The 17,267-nt window shown below is 44.4% G+C and overlaps 3 protein-coding genes across 4 annotated transcripts in view; 1 reads left to right on the forward strand and 2 right to left on the reverse strand.

Moving 5' to 3' along the window:
- The window catches only part of LOC126564267 (SUMO-activating enzyme subunit 2-A), a 354,644-nt gene that overhangs the window by 311,663 nt on the left and 25,714 nt on the right, over positions 1–17,267 (forward strand). The gene's annotated exons all lie outside the window — the stretch shown is intronic.
- LOC126564740 (ethanolaminephosphotransferase 1) lies at positions 967–7,766 on the reverse strand. Of its 2 annotated transcripts, XM_050221837.1 has the most exons (7): positions 7,705–7,766; positions 2,940–3,192; positions 2,587–2,843; positions 2,358–2,512; positions 2,101–2,281; positions 1,785–2,033; positions 967–1,014 (listed from the first exon to the last, which is right to left on the reverse strand). In XM_050221837.1, the coding sequence occupies exons 1-7, from the start codon at positions 7,759–7,761 to the stop codon at positions 979–981; spliced, it is 1,188 nt and encodes a 395-aa protein (XP_050077794.1). In that variant the 5' UTR covers positions 7,762–7,766; the 3' UTR covers positions 967–978. The 2 variants fall into 2 exon arrangements, with proteins under 2 accessions (XP_050077794.1, XP_050077793.1); XM_050221836.1 differs by lacking the exon at positions 967–1,014 and having other exon boundaries at positions 1,642–2,033.
- On the reverse strand, positions 10,411–15,425 carry LOC126564046 (alpha-aminoadipic semialdehyde synthase, mitochondrial). Its single transcript, XM_050220955.1, has 6 exons — positions 15,295–15,425; positions 14,985–15,131; positions 12,943–13,272; positions 10,919–12,869; positions 10,665–10,850; positions 10,411–10,582 (listed from the first exon to the last, which is right to left on the reverse strand). The coding sequence occupies exons 1-6, from the start codon at positions 15,355–15,357 to the stop codon at positions 10,467–10,469; spliced, it is 2,793 nt and encodes a 930-aa protein (XP_050076912.1). The 5' UTR covers positions 15,358–15,425; the 3' UTR covers positions 10,411–10,466.

The following is a 17,267-nucleotide window of genomic DNA, read 5'->3' on the forward strand; positions in this document are numbered from 1 at the left end:
CTAGAGTTCCACAGAGCAAGTCCATGAGTTCGAAAGGGCTAAAGTGAGTTTCTGTTAAGTACATCCTTGATGATTGATACCCAAAGTTGCAGGTCGTACGAAATAGGAACATCGTATTATTAGGCTTTCTTCATGTTTAAAACCATATTTCAGTGCATAAATCGTACTGGAGTTGAAGATTGACCTTCTTCACAGTTTCAAGCAGCGACGATCGATAGTAAAGAGTATCAGTTTGTAACGTACTTACCTGATAAGTAGACACCTGCAAATTAGCGAGTTCTCGGAATTAAATTATATTTACCGATGCTCGGTAAAACAAATGACTGTCTCATTTACTCACTGTAGCTGTTCATGCAAAAAAAGGGAAAAGGCAAAATCACTACATTATCACCATGCATTTTTTCTGTATTTCCACAGAACACCTTCCTCACATTCTTTACAACACCTATGTACATCGACTGTTCTGTAATCCGGGTCCATCTTTTTTTTTGTTTTGTTTGAAACTATTTATGTACAAAAGTAGATTCCCGTTCCTTACCCCGGAAGCTTAAACAATACGTGTATGGCTATGCTATCAAAGCACCACTTGGCAAAGAAGAAGTCGCTTAACTGTATTCCCCTAGCTCATTACAGCTCGATGTCCTCCATATCGTCCGCTGGCGGGGTTGTCTGCGGTAACGGAGTGGTCGGTATCTGTGGATACGCGTGATGAGCGATCAGAAATACATACGTTTAGTGTTACAGTGTCACAGCGCCTAACGGTTGCAATTCCGATGGATAACCACGCATGCTGCTGGCCGCCGGTTGCTAAGCTTGTTTTTCCTGAAGGAAGAGGGTCCGGGGGATGGGGGAGGACTTATCATCTGACTTTACGGCATGCTGATTTTTTTTTGTCTGTTCGATATTCTGTTTAGTTGATCTCTCTGGGATAGATTTATTGTGATGCGTAGCACAGCGAACGAGCGAACCGTATGAGGTTTAGTAGCTTAGTAAAGGCTTATCGTGCGGTGCAATCTGTCCTCGGTACGCGTTAAAGTTAGAGTATTTTGATCAGTAGTTGATAGTATCGTTGCAACGGATTGGCATTTAGTTATGAGTGTTGGAAAGAAACCAAGGCATAATAAGTTATTAGTTGATTGAAGTTTAAAAATTCTACCAAAAACACACACACACACACAAGCTACTACTGGAAATGGCGAGGATCCACAGGAATGACATGGAGCAGTTAAGTTTCTAGGGAGCATTTAAAATAAAACAGCACACAGCGTCATGCGACGAGTATCTAAGTGTTAATCAGCAGCCACAATAATGCTATGTATGCCAAACAACGCCTACCGGGTGATCGTATCGTACTACTGTATGTAGATCCCTTAGCGAATGGTAGTAACATTAAAACCACATCTTCCGCGTACATCTCTGGACACTTTACACACGTGGGATGGTAGACGCAACACAATCGACACATTGCTTTCCCAAACACAATACAGGCCACATAGTCTAAACCAGCGCTAGTGGTTTCGCTTTTCGCTTTTCCAGTGGGACGATCTGCTCGAAGCAAAACAAGGTGGTAATAATTCTTGCTGGTAGACATTTTCTTGTTAGAGTAATGGCGTAAAGTGGCCTATAGCGGGATGGTGGGATTTTCTCTACAGAGCATTTCCACACTACTTGGACTTGGTCTGGCGGTGGTTAAGATGATGCTTGTTAGGATAGCTACCATTACGGTTAACATCTAGGTTATTAGTATTCGTGGTGGTGGTACGTTTACTAGCATCCGATCTTACTTTGAAACAACGGATCCGGAAATGGTGGCACATTTCCCGTACTACTCCTGCACCGTAGTGAATGTGCGCGATCGTTACGCAGAACGTTAGTCCGTAGAGCAGGTATCGTTCGATCTGGATGCTCAGGTCGGGCAATCCAAGTGCCGGATACGGTAGGATAGTGAAGAATGTAACTGCACAGAGTAAATTGAGCAACCCGTTCCAAAGATCTGCCCGCGTATCGGACATTTGTGCTACAATTAGTCGGCACTGGAAAAAGGGACAACATGTTAATTAAATACTTCCAACTGAGGCAGAATGCTTCGTAGCAACTTACACAAATATTGGAGAAAAGTGTGCCACACATTATAAAGTACAGCCGTGGTTCCATATTGATGATTCCGTTTCGGGAACATAGCACCCATGCGGTACACAGGATAAATAGACTGCTGAGTGGTACCAGTGGTCGAATTGCTTCACTAAATGTTCGCATTTTACCGGTTTTGTCACGGTAAGATCTGCAAAAGGAAGGTCATAAAAAGGACGTTAGAGAACTGCGTTAAATTGAACACCACACGATACCGAACGACTTACTTGTAGACGTTATATATAATAATAGGATGACTAGTAATGACGGCGGAAACGTAAAGCGTTAGCTCGAATATGTGACAAGGTTTCATGCCAAACACTGGGATCTGCCAGAAGTCCGCACCGAAAATTCCCGTGATCGCCAATGTTATCGAAACTCCCTGGTAATGGTAGAATAGGGGTTTTTTTTTAAGGACAAGCGTTAAGAAATCGAGCGACAATGCCACCAACTTACCCACATAACAAAATCATAGCCCCATGGCAGGAACATTACACCGGTAAGATACTTCTCCACATGCGGGAGATAGAAGTTAAGAAACACGTTCAGTGTGATGAAGAACATTCGTACCGGCGGTAGATCAGCCGCACCGAATATGGTGAACATGTAGATCGGTATGAGTACTGCCGAGTAGGAATCGAGACCATGATCAAACAGTTCGCCCAGCGGCCCGCTGGTTCCAGTTCTTCGTGCCTGCTTGCCATCGATACCGTCTGAGTGTTGTGCAGTGGAAGGAAACAATTTGTTTTAAAATAATATGATGATCGACACACATCGACACATAAGATGGTGAATGGTAGTTGTCTTACCTAAAGTATAAGCTACAAAAAGATTGATCGCTGCTAAGATCCATACCCAGTTCGGTATGGGTATGGGAGTTTTGGTGGCCGCCCGAAAATCGTAATCGTAATACGCTATTAGGAAGAAATTCACCACCGTCAGAAGAAAGCCGGTGAACGTAAGCAGGTTGGGTGCTATCCATCGGGGACAAAATAGAACGACCTTGTTCCAGAACGGGTGCATAACATAAACGCTAAGAATACTAGTGTCAACGCAGTTGTACTAGATTTTGGGAATGGACAAGAAAATCATACAAAAGCATTAGTTCAATATTATATTGAATTAGTATCCGAAAAAAAGGTTATGTAACTAAATGGGTGAAATGCAAGAAATTGTCGTTCAGTCACCGTTCGCCGTTTTGATTACAGAAAGATTAGGTAAATATGCCTTTACGCTTGGAAATTTTAGTGGCTCTCTGGAAATTTTTGGGCGTTCGGGGTAATTTTGACAGTTACATTTTTGTTTAAAACTCGTGATGGAGTTAGCATAGGAAAACAAGCAATACGTCATTCGACAGCTAAAAACCAGTGTACAGAACAAGCAGCGAAACCATCCCGTGATAAAAAAAAATGCCAAAAAAGAGTACATTGTGGAAGCGGATCACATGCATCATGATGATCCGCGCCGGACGCGACAACCGCCGACACGGTTAACACCCAGAACAACCGGTGGCTGGCTTACTGCCCGGCGGACGTGCCACGGGTGCCGCAAACCAAGTTCTCCTAGACGGTGATGGTGTTTTCCTGCGTGTCATCGGAAGGGGACGTGATGCCGCCCCACTTTTTCGAGCAGGGGCTGAGGCTGAACGCGGACGGGTACATTTCCATGCTGGACACCGTCGTAAAGCCTTAGATCACGAGAGTGGCCAACGGCAGACCGTACGTGTTCCAGCTGGATTCCGCTCCGTGCCATACAGGCACCAATTGGCGACCAATTTCAACGACTTCACCGCGCCGAATGTGTGGCCTCCCAGCTCCCCGGATCTTAATCCAATGGATTATTTCGTGTGGGGCGCGGTGGAACGGGACACCAATAGAACCTCCAGCAACACCAAGGCGGAGCTCAGGTCCGTTTTCGCGGCCCTACCCCGCGAAACTGTCGCCAGGGCTTGTTCCCAGTTCCGGAGAGCCGGTGGAGGCCGTTATAGAAGCCGAGGGCGGATATTTTAAATAAAATGCATAAAATACATGGTAAGCTACTATTTCTAAAACAAAAAAATTCCCCGATCATTAATTTTGCCATAAAAAAAAATTTGCTTTCTCCGTAGGTGACTGTCAAAATTATCCCGAACGCCCTGCCATAAACGACACAAATCATTCACTACCTTAAAATGGGCAGCTTCTACTAAGGATTTTGTCTACCATTGTCCACGTTTTCTTCACCGAATTGCCACAACTCGGCAACTGTAGTTAGTAATTACAAATGTATCAAGAATATAAATAGTTCGTGCGATTTTTTTTCGAATTTTCAGCATGATTATTGAGAATTGATAACTCTTTCAATTTCCAAAGTATTTTCTATTGTTGATTATTACTATTAATCGCAAATTTTTACTATTTGCGTGCATATTTTTGGCAAATTACGTATTCCATCGAGAAAAAAAGGAGGATTCTTAGGACGTTATGCATTCATCGATCCTTTTTTTTCACTTTTCCAAAATTGAAGAAGTGCTGCTTTGCCAGCCCATGTTGCATCGATCGGAAAAGATCAGAAGGTGCAATGTCTGGGCTGTACGGCGGGAAGGGCAGGACATTCCATTTCAGCATTTTTAAATATTTTTTTTTACCGGTGCTCCCACATGGTGGTCGAGTTTTTCTTGAATATCTATAGGCCTGGGTGTCGAAGATCCTTTGGCTTCAGTTCGTACGGCAGACAATGTCCTATCTTGCCGATCATCCCCATAGTTTTTAAACGTTGGCAAATGGCTGGCTGAGCTACCTCAAACGCCTTTGCAAGCTCGTCCTGCGTTTGCGAAGGAGCTTCAACGAGCGTTGCCTTAAACTTCTCTACCTTCATATTTCGAGGAATATCCGGAGCTATTCTTTGTACTTCAAAAAAATAGCTACCTTTCAACCGCGCAAAGCACTTTTGACACGTTCTTTCTGATAGAGCATGGTCATCATAAACTTCCATTAATAAAAGATAACCGATCGGAAGCCGATTTTTGCCTGCAAAAACATTTTATTTGGTACCAATTTTGCCATTTTCGAAGTTCATGAAAACTACTGTTTTACGCTGGGGGAAAAGAAAGTCAGAAAAGTGCCGCTACAAAATGGCATTGTTCGCAAGATTGCACCAAAGAAAAATTGAATGATTTACGGCGCTTGTACTAAAACCGCACGAACCTTTTTATAGTTCTGATAACGCCACTGGTCTTCACGCGGCAGAAACGGGGTTAAAGTGAGGACTGAGCATTCAACTACGTAGCATCAACAAGCCTAGTAAGCCACGCGATTGTCAGCGTGATCTAGTAGTTCGTTAAGCCAAGAAGACGACGTCTACTTCGGACTATAACTACTCAAATTAAAATGATAACGCATTATAATTCTGTTTTGAAATAATACACATGGCACAAAAAGCAATGAACAGTTGGGGAAAAAATAATTTAAATATCGATACTTTAAGTTGTATTCATTGTAGATAGAACATTTTCACTTTCTATCTTTTTATATTGTCCTCTCCCCCCGGAAGGTCATACCACAAGCTAGCCACCGATAGTGGCGCCGATGGCGTCTGATTTATTCATAACTTTTGCCCTGTTTGGCTTCGGTTCCTTTTTTTTCTTTCTACGCATCCTTTCAAAACGGAGCGGCATTCAAATAGCCACAAGTGCGCGTCTTTTCCCCCCTTCTATCGCTACTTGAGCCCGAACGGTAAACATTCCCTGAGGAACTTGGTAGATTGTAAACAGGCGTTACCGTTCGCACGCCAATGTTCGACGTGCACCCGATTGATCGACCCACTGGAATATAGTCATGTCGGACGATTTGGTGGTAGCTGGAAAGTGAGGGCCCCAACCGAAGTAGCAATCAATGACCCGATAATCAAGCCTGTTTTTCCCTCGCCTCGCAGTGGGGATTATCAATTTGGAAGGAGTTAGCATAGAGTTCTGCTGGGGTGGCGGAAATAGGGCATAGGTCGTACGATGGTCATTATACGTGACTGTAACGTCGCGATACGGCGGAAGGACACAAGAAGAAACAATCAATTCCAAACGAGAGAGAGAGAAAGAGAGAGAGAGAGAGATCAAGGATGAATCGTGTTTGTTGCTATGGTTTGCGCTTCCTATTTTAAGCTACGCTTTTTTAAAAAATAAACCCCGAAACAAATCACCACACTGGATTATGCTTTGGAGGATTGCAATCTTCTCTGTGGTGGAAGCTTTTCACATCCAAATTTTACATACATCACTAAGTTACGCTGAAGTGGATTAAATAATAAGCTTCGTTCTAGCGGAAACTCTCGTTGTGCGACAATTTAGTGTACCGAGACCGTCTACTAAACCGACCCAGACGGCTCGCAGATTGGAAGCTCCATTCAAGTACCCAGACTTGGACAATGGTCTTCAAGCGATAAGTTCATAATAATCATACCCCATTGAAGTACCAGTTCTTTGAGGTGTTTGGAAAAGGGAAAGTGAACCGCCACCACCACTGTCGCATCATTTGTCCGACTTTGCAGAATAAGGTCACACGGTAAGCAGCAAGGGAGGAAAAGAAACAATTGAGCCAATTGTTTTATATGAAAACGTGTTACGAACGGTAAACAGCTCCGATGGGAAGGCTTGCTGAATGTATGGAGTTAATGCACTAAATACTAAACACGTGGATTTTTAAAAAGAAAAAAAAATACGTTGCATGTGAGGTATAAATACACGTACTGTGCATGTGAGGTATAAAGTACTCAGTCTATGTTTACAAGCAAAGTTCTGCTTAAACGTAACTCGTAATGGTCATCGGAAATTATTGACGCAATAGCGATTTCAGAACTAAAAACTGGATGAAGGTTTCTGGCCACTTTCTCGACAAAAAAACAATGACAAACGGGGGACTCGAATCGAATCTGATTAGTATCCCATAAAATTCCCACACATGTTTGTAGGGGTTTAAAAAGCCACCCTACTAACTGATACTACGGGGCTCTGCGGGAAGATCTAAAAGACCTTAGCGACTGCTACCGGTGGCAATAAATAACACGATAACAAAGCCACTGTTTCGATAGCAAAAGCACAACCGTTCTAAATCGAATCGAATTGCGTTGCGTCACGACCAAATCACACTTATCACAATCGTTTGCTGCATTGGATACAAATCAACCGAACGAATGTTGTACGATTGTGTTGAGTGGGACATTCCCCATTCAAAGTCGAGCATTGGAAACCCTTTTTTTGTTTGGGCTCTACCGAGGTTCCATTTTTCATAATCATCACTGAGATCATACGATTCTTAGTTAGAGGAGCAGCTCGTCTTCTTCAGGCAGATATGAGAGGAATTTAGGCCTAATGTGTATGCGCACACAGACGTTGGACGTTGTTTGTTGTCTTGCCGCAGCATTCCAGATACGGAGGGAAGTTATCCAATTCATATGCAGCCACTTATCACATTCAGCGAATTAAAAGCCGGCAGGGGGGTGGTACGATCCCAGACACGATGGAGGGCAGGTACCTTCCACCCTTTCGTACTGCGAAGCAATTGTTAGCAATAGCTTGTCTCCGTCGCCGACGGAAGTACCTACCTTGTACTTTTCGAACCCCTTAAGGTGGGCATCGTTGAGATATTTAATGCCGATCATGTTGTTGATGATGATGTAGTACGATCAATCGCGATCTTTTCTTTTTTTTTTAAATTGCACTCACACACACACACACACGCACACAAAGTTGAGAATACACGCTTTTCACCGTGTCTCACGTGTATTTCTCAAAGCACAAAGTTCACGTTAAGGTAGGTGTTTTTGTGTAGCTCTGTTCCTCTTATTGACGAAACGCCAAACGCATGGCGGAACGTTCGAGCGTTTAAAGCACTTCGCGTGCGACACGTTGCGTTGCTTTGCGCGAGTGACGAACGATCCTCGTCCGTGGCGCTTCGGCTGGATGGCACACTAATTGCAGTATCGCACACACCCGGCAAAAGCCGTAATCATCCGCATACTGAAATCGCCCGGTAAGCGAACAACGTACACCACAACCCGAGAAATGTGGCGGTTAGAGCGCGTATCAGCGCATCGGAACAACTGGCCGGATTAAAAAAAACCCGCTTACACTCACAAACACACACACACACGCAGCTAGAGCTCACACTGTGAGTGGATTTTAATCCGCCACCATACACCACGGGGTCACGGCACAATTGTTGGGGAGCAACAGGCACTCGCACTCCCCAGGACCACTGATAAGCACAATCAAACGCGCGCGTTTCGTCACCGTTATAGCCTGATAGATCGCATCAGATCAATCACACTCGCGGGTAGGCTGCAATAGTAATCCAAATTGGTAGTAGTCGTAGTAATTCCACACAAGAAAGATCCGTTGTACTAATAGGCCGAACTGAAGGGTTTACTAAAGCGTATAGGAGTCAACGTGTGATAGATGACAGAGGGGGGTAAAGCATGGTACATTGCCGTTTCTGATGTTCGAGGATCGGGTCAACCTCCTGTGTACTGCTTATCAGAATTCCGGGTGCAGAACCTTGAGCGATTGGAAGTGATTTTGGAGCTCGAATCTGGTGTAGTGTATGTGCTGGAAATGTTTGAGGGGCGTTAATCGTAGAAATGCCTCTTCTTGGCTCAAAATAACATCCAACTACTCAATCACTGTTTTTCAAACACAAAAAAACGAAGAAGTTACAGCTGTTGTTTGTACACAGCAGCGTTAATCGTCACACTGTTCCGCAGCGCTAATTAGCTTAGCTTGCGAAGCCAGCAACTGCCTTTTCTCAACTCCTCGGCCTGTTGACTGTTGAACAAGCAACTAGCAAAAAAAAAAAACATAAACGCAATAACACATCGACCCACTCTATCGCACACTACGACCGCCACGCAGTTAGGCCCTATGCGGCGAGAGCTTCCACTTCACTCAACGGTTCGCTAACGAATGGCGCGGGTTTACGGACGGAACAGAACGCGCGCTGTTACGATAAATAATCCGATTGTTCGTACTGCATTGCGAACTCGGCGAACCGGTCGTGACGATTGCTGCCTGCCAGGCCCGCATAGGATCCGACCCTGGACCCGACTGAATGAACTGAATGGTTGCAATGGTAGTCGTGTGCACCAGCCGGTGGATGAGCTGATAAGCATCGTGAAGTTTAAAGTGCGTACTGTTTAGCAGATGAACATGTATGCATGCAGTGCGGCTTGGTGAGGTTGAAGTGCATTTCCGCTAGCCCATTAGCATGAACCTGCAATAACACGGCGATGGCATACGCACACACTCACAGCACAGCAAACAAATTCATGAATGCTATTTACACTTAAATTAAAGCAAAAGAGCTAGAATTAGAAATAATTAGAAGCAATCTGGAATTAATAAACTTTTTAGAATGTATAAATAACGCCATTATTTTAAATTAAACAATTTTCTTGATTTTTATTAGTTGATCCATTGATTTATTTTTTGTTCTGCACTAGACGTTTTAATAGTTGTATGCTTCAAATTATAATGGTTGAGCTTGTCACGCATTTACCGGTTTCTCATGAAAAAATAGTAGTCATTTAGATTGATCGGATTCGTCTATTTTAATTATAGTTCGTTATGAATATTTCAAAATAGTTAATACGCTCATTGATCCATTGAGCACGCCTAGACTTCTAATTCTGGGAATGATTGTGAACATAATGAAGAAACCTATTCAATGCCCTTTTCAAGGCCCTTTTCAAAGACTTTTTCAAGGTCGATTAGTAGATAGCAAAAATCAAAAAACCTCTTTAAAAGGATATATTAGTAGATAAGCATAGATAAGGTTTCTTGGACGAAAAGCCTCCAGGTAGACAAGATTCCATAACAACGAGGACTTACGATTAGGGTAGCTGAACGTCAACGAACGTGAAGAAGGATTATCAGTAGATTCAGTAGGGGACAAAGGCACCGGTCTTCACACTTCAAGAAGAAAAAGCAGTAGTCACTTGAACGATCTTCCATTATGAAATCACTAGCACTAAAAGGCATTTCCCATCAGGAGGTTTTTGTTGCAACAAGATAAATACTATAAGCCCTATTGGAAGACAAGGTATCGTTTGAGGGTCTAGTTTAATTAGATGAGAAGGTCCTTTGGAAGACAACAAGGCCTTACCACTGAAATCGTCTTTATTCTTTTTTGGTAGTCTTTGTTTTGGATACAATTTCAATTATTTTAACATTTCTGGCAACATTCATTACATCTAGACTTAATTGTAGGAAAGCACAATGTGGTTAACTTGCAAACAAGCGTCCATTTTTTATAGACACATCCTGCGATCGCACTATCTGGACGATGTTTCCATTTATCTACGTTCCTCTTTCATAGAACCTTCGTAGTGGTTGTCGCCGTAAGACCTTCCTGCTCTAGACGTGCCAGCATGGGTCGGTAGATATCAGCCGAGAATGGCAGCACCACTCCACGCTGCTGGATTTCGCCTAAAAGCAAGCAGCAATAGAGAGCGGTTGTTAGAAATTGGTTAGGTATTTTCCAGTTGGGACTGGTAATCCGGCTACGTACCATCGATAATCATTTTCGCTGCAATCGCTGCCGGAAATCCGACCGTTTTGGCCATCGCCGAGTGACCACCCTGCGAGGCGGGCTGACCGTAAACGACAAAGTTTATGCCACGCTCCTCCCGTCGTCCATCGCTCCAACGAATTCCTACATCGTGACGCAGTACGATGAGATCGCGTTCGGTATCCGCTAGTGAGGTAAACGAGAAACGTATTATGTTGCGAAATGATAAGTATTAATGACGGTTGGTCTCTTACCAAAGGCTAGTTTCTTCGATAGGTAATAGCTGAGCGTATCCAACGGTGTGCCCATCTTCACTACGGGCGCATTTTCCAACAATCCTAGCTCTTCCAAACCTTCGATCGAACCAACGCGCTCCGCTAGCTTATACTTGAGGTTTTCAATGAAAATATCCGCATCGGCCAGACCGAGCATGTTCACTATCAGCTGTCTCCAGGTCAGTTCTGGCCCGTGAGGATGCAGCAACGGGTGGGGATTGGGATCTATCAGTCCGAGCAGCTGCATCGGTTTAATCGTGTCCGAGAAACCCTTGTAACGGATCGTTCCTCTTAGCAGCGTGTTGATGTTTGTCAATCCGTAGAGCGATTGGTACTTGGTCGAATCACGGTTAGGGAAACCTTCTAGCGCAAATCCTGGCAGAAACTCTAGCTCCCGAGGTGCAGACATAAGCTCACCTCCACCGGATATTTCAACGACTTGACCCTTGCTTAGGTACTTGGCCGCAGATAGTGTGTTGAGCAGAACACCTCGCGGTGACCACGAGAACTTATAGCGCAGTGGGTTATCCGAATGCTCCGGAGCTGGAAGACCTCCACAGAAGCTAACAAACGACTCAACAACGCCACCATTCTCCTGCACGTCCTGAATGCATTCCAGTGCCAGTAGATGATCGATACCGGGATCAAGACCCACCTCGTTCATGATCGTAACTCCCGCTTCTTGCGCGGCACTGTGCAGGGCACTGATCTCATCGTTCACATAACTCGCAGTCACAAGATGAGTCTTACCCGCGATACAGTGCTTCGCGATCACACTGTGAAGTGAGTATGGCAGCAGAGACACCACCACATCGCTTTCCTCGCACAGGTTCTGCAAGTTGGCACTTTCGTCCTGCACGTTCACGTATACCGACTCCACGCCCTGGTATCGGTGTGCCAGCCGGTCAGCCTCTTCCTTATACTGCGACGCTACCTTAATACTAACGTTCGACTCACGGTGCAGGTACTCTACCAGCGGGGCTGAAACGAAACCAGCTCCCAGCACCAACACTCGCTTTTTGCCCTCGTATGATCCTTCCGTCTTGTGGCGCGACCGGCTGTTCAGCTCCCGAAGCTCATTGATGTACTCGTAGCCCGGCGTTAGACTTCCGTTACTGCAAATGATAGCACCTTCCACCGGCTGGCAGAAATTGTGCTCTTCTAGTGGCTTTTTAGCATCACTTTGGAGAATGTCCAGTGCGTAAGGGTACAGCAAATCGCCAAAGAAGTCCGTTGCTTCGCGGGGCAACTGCGTGGGCATGTTGTCGATCGAGCAGACGAGTACACCGGGACCCTTGAAGCTCTTCTGATCCTTGTTACGGTCGGCATCGTACAGACAGAAGGGCGTATCGATCGTGGTACACTCATTCATGAATTCGATCGAACCACCCGGATCGGCAGAAATGTCACAGATGGCTAGCATCCTGTGGGGAAGGGCTGGCGACCCACGGCTTGTCGGTAGCCAGGGTGTATTAGCCGGTCGGAGAAGATTTTTCGCATCGGGAATAGTGATCAGTTTCGGTGCTCCCACAGCCCAATAGATTCCATTCACTATTACGGACGCGTATGGTGCGATGTTTTTGCTAAAGGTGGAAATGTACCGTTCTGGATACTGATCATACTCAACGGGATCAAATTTACCACCCTCGCGCCGTTCGAGATGATCGGAACGGCTCACCTCACATCCGTACAGCTTGTTAGTCGATCCGTGTTCGGCCACTTTGCGAAGCATTTCCGGTGGAACGAACTCAACCGGAAGCTCCTGGAATACTTCTTGAGCTCCCTGCGACACGTTCCCGGAGCCGGTGAAGATGAATGTGAGCGGACCGATCGATTTGGGCATCATTCCGAGCGATATTTCGTATCCACAATCCCGGACGGCTTGTCGTGCCATTGAAGAGTTACGATAGTTATGAGCAGGTCCAACGTGCTGTTACAAAGAGATAATGAGTATGAAAGATTACTGTAGCCGGCACTAGACCAATAGATTTTTTCCAAATTACCATAAACGGCGTATGATGTCCCAGCGCCAACAGCCTCAAACCGAGTCCATGTAAAATGTTAACCATGCCGGCCACTCCGGCATACTTTCCAAACGCCACCAACCGTAGCCCATTGCGGTCCATCAGTTTCTCGTAGTCGATGAGGCGAATATTTTTCTCCAGACAAGCGTCCAGCAGTGGCATGTTCGATTCTTGCGCTTTAATCGTATGGGAAAAGAAGCAGTAGGTTTTTTGTGGAATCAGAGCATCGACAGGGACTTGCTTAACGCCAAAGATGACAGATGCTTCGCTGATATCCTCCTGGACGGTGGCACCTGCATTAAGATATGCCTAATCGGGGAAAAAAATCGGAAAAAAGGTAGGATATTAGTAAAAGTTTGAGTGCTTCAAGGATATTTAGTACGGATATTTAGAAAAAATGTAAAGAAATTCAACTGACTTGCCAATCGCGTTACAGAAACTGGGTAGAGCAGTATCGTCAGTTCTATTGTCCCTTCATCGATTTGAAGACAGTGTAGCTAAATATGCCAAGGCTTTGTAAGGGCATTATCCTCCTTCTCAGGGGTGATACGATTGCCGAGGCGATAGCGAGGCTGATTTTCACAAGACAGAGCTGGGTATCGAATCCCACCTGGACCGTTCTCTCGTCCAGGTATCAATAAGGCTTTAGTAAGCTATTGGATGATCGAACGGCATCGAACGGCAGCTATTGGATGATCGAACCTAGTAGATCGTCAAGCCAAGATGTGCCAATTTTATGTAACCAATGTGCGTATTACATTAGTTCTACGCATTACGAGAAAAAGACCGTGTTTACTTCATTCGTTCTGCGCATCGGACAATTCTCTCACTTTGAAAACATCCACAACAATTTCTAACATTCGCTTCCCAACCAGCTGATATTAATCTCAGCTCAGTCATATTGTCCATTTGACAACCATTGATAGATTTTCCTTTTCTTTGCCATTCCCATTCATTGAAGCCTTACAATCGAGACCTCGTGGCCCAATACTTTGGGTGGCGTATCAAAACAGCAAGAGCGAAACGAAAAGAAAAACAAATACACAAATAGGAGGTGTGTACAATACCCATCAGCAACTCTCTTATCAGCTCGTATGGACCAGATCCGACCGTGCCCTGTCGACGATGTCACGCTTACGCCGCCGCCGCCGAATCGTGCTGGCAATACCGATGACTCGGTAGACAATAACCTTATCTGCCTTTTCCCGATATCAGGCTTAATCAAATTGCAATAATAACAGGGCTTCAGAAGATAGGTCGATATTGCCGGTGATATGGCTTGAAGCACCAATATAAGGGCCGGAGGCGATAGTAACAAAAAAAAAATTGACTACGTATTAAACAAAGTAGTTGAAGTACTTAAGACGCAACTAGTGACAGGGACAATTGAGCTCACGTGCTTTCATGAGAAGTGTAGTAGAAACTGTTCCACTATGTGATAATTTTCAAAGGCATTTCTGCAGTATCTCATTACACTTGCATTATCAATGTCTTAACAAACGTGGATCAACATCGTATGGCTGTGAACAAGCATCGAAATGCAACTGCAACAAATGCGATCTTATCGGAAAGGTCTTCCTTGCCTACAGGGGATGTCTTTCAAGCAGGAATGTTTGTTGCGAAGATGAAAACACCCAAGGACGCCACAGAATCTACAGAGAAACACAAAATTCCTCCTCCTTTGCGTCATTATCTCGTGCCATGTGGACCACCAGCGCCAGTGAAGCTTAGCCGATAAGACGTCCGACAATATAGCGCACATTTGTTGAGGGCCAGTGGAAAAGTTTGTGTCCGCTTTTCATATTAGTTGGTGATTGAATTGGTTGTTGAAGTTTTTCAAATCATATCACGATCTTTAAGTTGAGTTGCTGCTGTACCCCCATTAAGATAAGAGTACGCAGAAACGTTGACGCGTACAGATTTTGCTTTCTAAATCATTCTCCTGATACTGCAGATCCCTGGTAACAGTGTGATGCGATGCTGCTACTGGACCACCCCAGTCGTGCGATAGTGACACTTACCTGCATCGGGTAGGCTCGCCTGTTGGACGGTTGCACTATCACCTTCACGCCCTGTTTGATGAGCTTTTTCACCACCGCCGGTGGGAAGGATGCTCGTCGTTCCCATACTGATTGATCTTCGCGGCGTATAGCAATCACTTTTCCGGTCTGTAAAAAAAAAATGGAGATCAGATCAATAGGGGCGGGATTTTTCGACACTAGCACTTAACGCATAACTTGATAGCAGAAAAATATCTCAAAAGTTAGCCCATTATATTTATTCCACCGATAGCAACTGATCAGCGAGAGGCCATTTTGAGAGATAGCTTACATGTTTGGCACGAGTAAACTGTCGCACTGATAAGTGTTCACTACATTTTAAAAGACGAAACATCTTTACAGTTCGGTGGATGAAGCAGGACTGACGACGACGACTCTGCCTGTGCCGAGCTGGAGCACCGTATCAGGAGGGATACCGAAGGCAGCAGCAGCGTGCTAGCGAGATGATAGCATCGAGTGCTGTAGAATCGAGAATTATTGATAGTATTTCCAGATTCGCATGGGACTCGACATTTTGTGTGCCAGTCTTTTGCTGTTGCGTATGCGGCGTGGTGCGCCGCAGGTTTAGGAATGCATTGATAAGAAGAATCCAGCTGCACTTGAAACCGTTTGCGCTGTAGGGTAAGGTTTGCAGTTTTTGAATGTTTCCTACAGACGTGTGAAGATCGTTGGAAAAAATTGTACTTGTTGTGTTTGTTTTATGTAGTAGTCTAATAATATTAATGTGTTCATTTATTTTTAATATATTTTCTTAGTAATTCTATTGTATCAACGCATAGCAACAAAAACATAGTATTTAGTAGAATACAAGTGCTTATAAAAATAAAAAAAAGTTTTAGTACTTCTAAATTTCAACAATCAACAGGAAATTCTTCTTCTTGGCTTAACGACCTCTAGAGTCACGCCGGCCATCCAATGGCTTACTAGACTTGTTGATAATACGTTGTTAGATAGTCAGTCCTCACTACGGGGGGACCGTCCGGATGTAATTTGAACTCCGGTCCTGCCGTTTGACGACCGGTGCAGCTGTCGCCTACGCCACTGGCCTGGCCCTTTACAACCGGTCCAGGGCCGTAGTTATCCGGTCCATTATTTCGTTATTTATACAATAGTGAGGCCATTTACTAAGATTGTTAGTCAATAGTTTAGATTTCTCCTCCCAATTCATCAGGAATCGCAAACGTCAGGGATGTCAAACATATGGCTAAAAAAATTATCCATAAATTCTGTAAAAAGACGAATTAAATTAAAGAAAGTTAATCAAAGTTTTGAGGATTTTTTACCTTATTTCTTCCTTTGAACTACTGGCTTTACATGATTTTATTATTATAGTAGGTTATGGATATGGGTAACATTCTTCATCTCCTAAGTTAGGGTTTAGGTTGAATAGTCAATTCTCAACACGGACGAACAGCCCGGATGGGATTTGAGTCTCGGTTCCCAGTAGAGAGAACCAGTGTCTCTATCGCCTGCCACGAAGGACTCGGATCGAACTAAACAACTTCATGCATGGTGAATAAGGAGATGAATTATAGAAAGATAGTTTTGAACGATCCTTCAGCACGGAATACAATCGGGTTCCGACACAGCAGGACCGAGTATCAAGTGGCCTCTACGCTGTTTCCCAGTATGCATGGCTTATTATTCAGTTCTCAGATAAGGTCAAATAGCAAGAAATAACTGAACGAGTCGACAGATGTTTTAGTGCCAAAGTGCTGTTTGTGAAGCGAGCTAAAACTGAACCTGAGAACCCCCCATGATTCTAGATGATTAAAATTCAATTAGAGCGATAATTTCATCAAACTGCATGTGCATATTCAATGTAATGTAATGTATTGTAATGAGATTGTGATGTAATATAGCAATAATAACGGTTTCTTTTCAAATTGTTGCGTGTGGGGAACTTCAACCCGTAAACTTGCGTACAACTGTCAAGGCAAGCTGTCAGTGTCGGACAAGTTTTTTTTTCGCCTTCGATTCCGCCGCAACCAATCAGCGAGCACCACAATTTCCACACACTGTACAAACATTGAGCCCAAAACCCCGAAGCAATAGAGAGCAGGTTTTGGTGTGTGCAATGGCCTCGTCGGATGTGCTGAACGAATAACTTTCTCAATTTTGTTATCAACGCGAAACGAGAAGAAAGTGCCGCGATACGTCTTTGGGAAGCACGCGAAATATACTCCCCGATCGAAGCAGCACCCTGCATCGTTTGTAGCGCCTGGTGAAAGGAGCATAAAATTG

This window comes from Anopheles maculipalpis, chromosome 3RL (genome assembly GCF_943734695.1).
Source record: "Anopheles maculipalpis chromosome 3RL, idAnoMacuDA_375_x, whole genome shotgun sequence".
Lineage (NCBI taxonomy): Eukaryota > Metazoa > Arthropoda > Insecta > Diptera > Culicidae > Anopheles > Anopheles maculipalpis.